Consider the following 6,639-nt stretch of genomic DNA (forward strand, 5'->3'; position numbering starts at 1 on the left):
TGGTGATTCTTCACTTTTTAAAACATAACAATTCCATGCTTTTTTCCCTCATGTATAATTTTTGTATTACACATTTATCAGCCCCAGATTAAAACTATAATGAACTAGAGACAACCTAAGATCTGTGCCCAGAAATTGACAATGACCAGAAAACCGTAAAAACTTAGAAAGGTAAGTCTGTGGAAAAGAATGGCTATTTTACAGCCCAGAAAGTATATTTTAAAATTAGATTTGTTGATACAGCATTCTCATGCTTTTAGAAGGCTTAATTGCTAACAAATGTATCTATTTATATCTATGGTCATTTAAATTACTATGAAGTAATTTTTTAAATGCACTAAAATGTTCTTCATATTTTACTGAGTTTCTACATTTCTTTTCAATACAATACTGTATTGTTATTTATAATACTATATTAAAATTCATTATCACTTCTACTAGTGGTCCTCTGCTTTTTGTATGTTTTTCTCATCAACAAGAATTTCTTAAATAAGAAAATGTACCTGCCTTGCTTATTCTGAATAAATATAATGATTGTAGTTTATCACTATTTAAAATATGCTGCCCTTTATATTTTTTTAATTCCAAATTATCATTCGATAAAATGCAATAAGTTATGTTTATAGTGCTAGTGCTAAAACAGTCATGTGTTGGCCGGGTGCAGTGGCTCACGCCTGTCATCCCAGCACTTTGGGAGGCCGAGGCGGGCGGATCACGAGGTCAGGAGATCAAGACCATCCTGACTAACACGGTGAAACCCCGTCTCTACTAAAAATACAAAAAATTAGCCGGGTGTGGTGGCAGGCGCCTGTAGTCCCAGCTACTCGGGAGTCTGAGGCAGGAGAATGGCGTGAATCCGGGAGGCGGAGTTTGCAGTGAGCCGAGATCATGCAGGTACCATTGCACTCCAGCCTGGGCGACAGAGCAAGACTGTGTCTCAAAAAAACTAAAACAAAAACAGTCATGTGTTACACATGCTTTCTCTTGTAACTAAAAGTCATGTAACTCAAGACAGCCAGAGTTAGGCAATAAAGACTGGAATAAGCAGGCACAGTGTTTCTCTTTTCAAAGCTAACTGGGGCTGGGCGCAGTGGCTCATGCCTATAATCCCAACACTTTGGGAGGCTGTGGCGGGCGGATCACTTGAGGTCAGGAGTTCAATACCAGCCTGGTCAACATGGTGAAACCCTGTCTCTACTAAAGATACAAAAATTAGCCAGGCACGGCGGCACATGCCTGTAGTCTCAGCTACTTGGGAGGCTGAGGCAGGAGAATGGCTTGAACCCAGGAGGCGGAGGTTGCAGTGAGGAGCCAAGATTGCACCACTGCTCTCCAGCCTGGGCAACAGTGAGACTCCATCTCAAAAAAACAAAACAAAACAAAACAAAAAAACGCTAACTGGAGTGCTCATTAGCACCTTGTCCAAACTAAATCTATGTTGAACAAATAGATGCAAGACAGACATTCGTATTTCAAAATATACACAGTTTACCTTCATTAGAAAAGCAGTGTTCCCTACTTCACTACAGGTTAATTCCAGTTTCTTCTTAATTTTATGATCATCGGGTATATAATCATTTCCACATATATTCTGAATAAAGGGAAAATGTTATTCTTTGATACACAGGAGAAACAACAGATTGATGAATATAACACCTCAGAATCACTGAGGAAGTAGAAGGGATACTACACTATATACCAAACACCCCACTTTCTTTGACATCAGGATGTTCACCAGAATCATCCAACTTTATTCTGTTTTGAAGCAATCATTGGCACTTCAACAAATGAAATTAAAACTTTGTTCAGCTATTTTAAAACAACAAGCAAAAACCAAACAAAAGTAAAATCTCATCTTACACAAATCTTTGGGATATTATTTTGTCCATCTTCTCTTTGAGTTGGACTCAAGGAATGTGATCTCATTCGGAGCTTCCCAGCGTACTGTTCCCTGCTAAGAGACCAAAATAATCACAATCACCATTTGGAGAATTCAGAGGACACAGAGTATTAGAATCTAGGATTACCATTTTTTTTCCCTTGGAAATGAGATGATAGTTTGTATTAACAATGATGTTCCATAGCCGGGCATGGTGGCGAGTGCCTGTAATCCCAGCTACTTGGGAGGCTGAGGCAAGGAGAATCACTTGAACCTGGGAGGCAGAGGTTGCAGTGAGCTGAGATTGTGCCACTGCACTCCAGCCTGGGAGACAGTGCGAGACTCATCTCAAACAACAACAACAACAACAACAACAAAAATATACACACACACAAAATGATGTTCCACATCAAAAAAAAAAGGAAAAGAAATACAAATAACCATTTTATTTATATTTCATTTCATTTAAATTATAAGAGGTTACATAAATGCCACAGACTTGCTTATGCAAATGCTATTTTTAAGTCAGACTATAATAAATCACCTGTATTTAAATCTTTTCTCCTCCTTTCCCATTTTCCCAAATGTAAAAAGAGAGAAAATGAAGCATATATTCTACGGGAAGAATATTGTTTTAAGGTCAGCAAACTTGGTTGGATTCACGTTCCACATCAACATGAAGCCTTAAAATATATAAAATAACAAAACCTTCATGTAGTTTAAAGTTTTAATTAATTTGATAGCATGTCAGAAACCACAGATATATCAAAGTCTTCTATTTAAAAACACACCATGTTAATTTAGGTAAAATGTGAAATGCAGAGTAAGTAGGAAACAAGTTTAAATCGACTTCATCAAAAAGACTCTTCTCTAATATAAATATCATGTAAAATACATTCTTAAATGGCCTCCTTTAGCCTGGAGTCTCTCTTATATGATTTTATTCAAACCACTTCAATGAAAGTTCCATGATTATGAACACCTATTCTCTGAACAACTGCTTCAAGATACATTAAATGGAAAATAACCATTATACAACGAATTAAAGTCACTAACATTCAACCACAAACCATATCAGGATTTCCTTCACAAACTGTGACCTATGCTAAGTATTTCCAAAAGACAGAATATTAATTCAAAAGACAATATTAAAATGAATGTATTTTGTAACTAAAACTGATAGAATAACATTCCTTAGACTAGTTAATAAGTAACGTAAAATGGCTGAAAAAGCTGTTTTAAAGAGAGCTGCTTATTTTTTATACCCCTATTCAGTATCATAAACATCCAAATAGTTAAAAGCAAATGAGAAAAATGGGCAAAGTTAATATTTTGAGTATAATTATACCAGTCAATGTGCATCAGCTGATATAAGCATTTAAAACTCTATGAGGAGAGGTAACCTGATATGTCATACTAAGCAGTGGCCTATTCTTCTTTAAGAATAGATTAAATAATCATAAAAAGATCTATACTTAAAAATTGAAAAATGCTTAATACTAAAATTCTTCTCATAAAAAAATACTAATGTAAAAAGGAGCCTGAAATATTTATCTATTTATTGCACAGGGTTGCATACATAAAACAACACACCCTCTTGATTCACTTGTAGCTGTCCTTCTGTACCAAACTCTTTACCCTCACAATAAATTTTCAAAAATGTTATTGCATCCATGCTCTAACTTGTCATATATTTTTCAATCAACTACAATATGACTTGCATTCATCCCAAAAGTGCTATAACTAAGGTCATCAACAGTCTCCTAGACACTCAAGCACATGAGTCATAATCTGTCCTTAATTTAGTTGATGTCACTAAAACATTAGAGACAGTAGTTTAAAGATGCTGAATTCAATGGCTCCATAAAACCATTCTCTGGCCAGGTGCAGTAGCTCACAACTGTAATCCCAGCACTTTGGGAGGCCAAGGTCAGCCTATTGCTTAAACTCAGGAGTTTGAGACCAGCCTGGGCAACATGTGACAAAAAGTAGTCAGTCGGGCGTGGTGGTACATGCCTGTGGTCCCAGCTACTTGGGAGGCTGAGGTAGGAGGATCACTTGAGGCCTGCGGGAGGTTGAGGCTACAGTGAGCTGTGACTGTTCCACTGCACTCTAGCCTGGGTGACAGAGTGAGACCCTGTCTAAAAACAAACGAACAAACAAAAACCATTTTTCCATGGTTCTCATCCTATCATTCAGAGATCCCCTTCACAATAGCCTTCACTAGCTTTCTTTGCCCATCCATACATGCTGTGATCCCAGAGTTCTGTGTCTAATTTATTTTAATTTTACATGCTTTCTCTGGATGATCCAATGTATTAGTTTTTCAAATAATAAGTTTTGCTTACAAAATCTACATCTGTAGTCCAAATTTCTCTCTTGGCCTCCAAACCCATTACAAATACAAATTGAATAGCCCTCCTTCCAATTCAACATGTCCATTATTATTAACTAAACTTATTATGTTACCCCTAATACGTGCACCAATGAAGGCCAAGTAATGGAGAGGCATTGTGGAAGCCAGCTTCTTGTGAAGGCATTTGAGTCAACTGAAGGAGAAGGTCGGTATCATTGTTAAAATCTGGCTGGCACAAGAAAAACAGGACATTAGGTACAGAAGTTTCATTTTCTGCCATAAGACTGTCTCCAGCTGGAAACAACTTAAACTCTAAGTAAGTACAAAGGCTGAAATTCAGTGATGGCGCTGGTGGTCTGGGTGAACAGTGAAAACAGAAAGTGGGAGAAAAGTTCAACCTTAAAAGCCTTTTTATGAATAACAAGTGCCACACGCCACACAGAACAGCAACTCCTGGTGCTTATAAGGACAACCTACGACTGGTACAGGGGACCTGATCACAGTGAGCTCATAATATGGTACTTGTGTCAAGCAGAAAAGCGGTATTGTGCCTCAATTAATTTCAGGATGCCAAAACCAACATGGAAAGAAAAAATTGAGTACATTTGTAACATTCCCTGACATGCCCTTTACTCTTAAGCCATAAAACTAGGAGAATATAAATTTTCCCTTTCACTTTTTGCTAATGAGAAAATATTTCAACAGGAATTCACAAACACTCTCAAAGTATCAATGCTGATTCTTAATACTAGAAAAATATAAACTTATCCTTGTACAGATAAAGAAATAAGGAATGATATTTTATATATAAAAGATATAAAGCCTAAAGGAAGACCAATCAAATGTCCTCCTGTAAAAGAAAATTACTTTAGGGGGTGATGTCAGCAAGACTCTCCTTCTCTCAATGGACACATAAATTCAACAACAATACATGGACCAAAATTCCCTTTGTGAGACATCCAGAGACCAGATGAGAGGCTCCTGTACCCCAGGCAAGCATGAAACCAACCACACTGAAGCCACTAGTAAAATTTGTGGAATCCTCTTGCGCCATAAGCAAGGTTACTTAAGGGACTTGTTGCTGTCTTGGCTGAATCTTAGCTCTGACAGGAAAAGGTCCCAGGTTGGGAACTGCTGAGAACAAAGCCTCCGGTTTGGACTAGTATGCAGTAACTGACCATAGCCCCTCCCACCAGCTCAGAAATAGTAGGTGGAAACTCCCAGTCCCAACCTCTCCCTGGGGAAGGAAAAAGCTGAAGCATCTGTCCAACATTCTGGCTTTTGGAAGGGGCTGCCTAAGGGACAGGATTCTGCAAGTACTCACAGGACTAGTATTCTCTAAATGCCTGGGGACCACTAAGAACAAAGGTGGTGGTTTGGACTAGTAAGCACTCACGGCCAGAGCTCCTACCCCTGGCTCAGCATGACACAATTAGAAAAACTCATGGTCCACAGCTTCTCCCTGGGGAGGGAAAGAGAAGACTAAAGCATATATCCAACATTCAGACTCTTGGGGGACTGCCCAAGGAACTTGTTTCTGTCTCATCTGTCTTGAAGCACTGGTGGGATGCAGCATAAACTAAGTGCCTAGGGGCAGCTGAAAATAAAAAAGCAAGTAATAACCAAAAAAGGATTGAGCCAGTATGCTACTAGCTCCAGAAGGCCCATAGTACAAGACACAGAATAGAAGGAACAAGAGATTATGATCTCCTAAAAACAGAAACCAGCAAATCCCACTATTTAGAAATTTACACACCGAAGTCCAGAGAAGACATATCCACAGAAAAAGTTTATGAGGACTCCAGAATCTCTACTCAGGCCGATTCCTGAAGGTCTGCCCCTGTACAAAGCCAATCCATAAAGACTGGAAGAAGTGGCTGTTTTTCAAATATGCAGACATTAATACAAAGGGTCAAGGAAAATGAAAAATGGCCCAAAGAAAGTAACAAATCTTCAGAAACCAACCCCAAAGAAATGAAGGTAAATGGATTAGCTGGTAAGAATTAAAAATAACCATAATCAAAATATTCAATAAGCTTAGGATAAATTATGCATAAACAAAATGAGTATTTTAACAAACAAAATATTTTTAAAAAGAAAAATTTGAAGGCTGAAGATTACAATAACTGAACTAAAAATTTAACTAAAGGGGGTCAACAGCAGCCTTGATCAAGTACAAGAAAGAATCAGTAAACTCAAAGACAGGACATTTGAAATTATAGATTCCACAGAGCAAAAATGTTTTTAAAAGACATAAGAAACTTATGAGACACTATCAAGCAGGCCAATTTACATATTACTAAAGTCAGAGAAAGAGAAGAGAGAGAAAAGCAGTAAGCTTATTTAAAGAACTAATCTAAGGAGAAAAATGGACATCCAGATTTATGAAACTCAAAGTTTTTTA

The 6,639-nt window shown here is 37.6% G+C and overlaps 1 protein-coding gene across 1 annotated transcript in view; it reads right to left on the minus strand.

Moving 5' to 3' along the window:
- Nucleotides 1-6,639, minus strand: part of LOC131382576 (centrosomal protein of 112 kDa-like) — a 68,199-nt gene that overhangs the window by 4,679 nt on the left and 56,881 nt on the right. The window contains exons 6-7 of the mRNA XM_058434869.1: nucleotides 1,861-1,954; nucleotides 1,493-1,591 (exon numbers count right to left, since the gene is read on the minus strand). Coding sequence (XP_058290852.1) covers nucleotides 1,493-1,591; nucleotides 1,861-1,954 — 193 coding nt within the window. The remainder of the gene's footprint in view (nucleotides 1-1,492; nucleotides 1,592-1,860; nucleotides 1,955-6,639) is intronic.

The sequence above is a fragment of the Hylobates moloch genome, unplaced genomic scaffold, assembly GCF_009828535.3.
Source record: "Hylobates moloch isolate HMO894 unplaced genomic scaffold, HMol_V3 SCAFFOLD_70, whole genome shotgun sequence".
Classification (NCBI taxonomy): Eukaryota; Metazoa; Chordata; class Mammalia; order Primates; family Hylobatidae; genus Hylobates; species Hylobates moloch.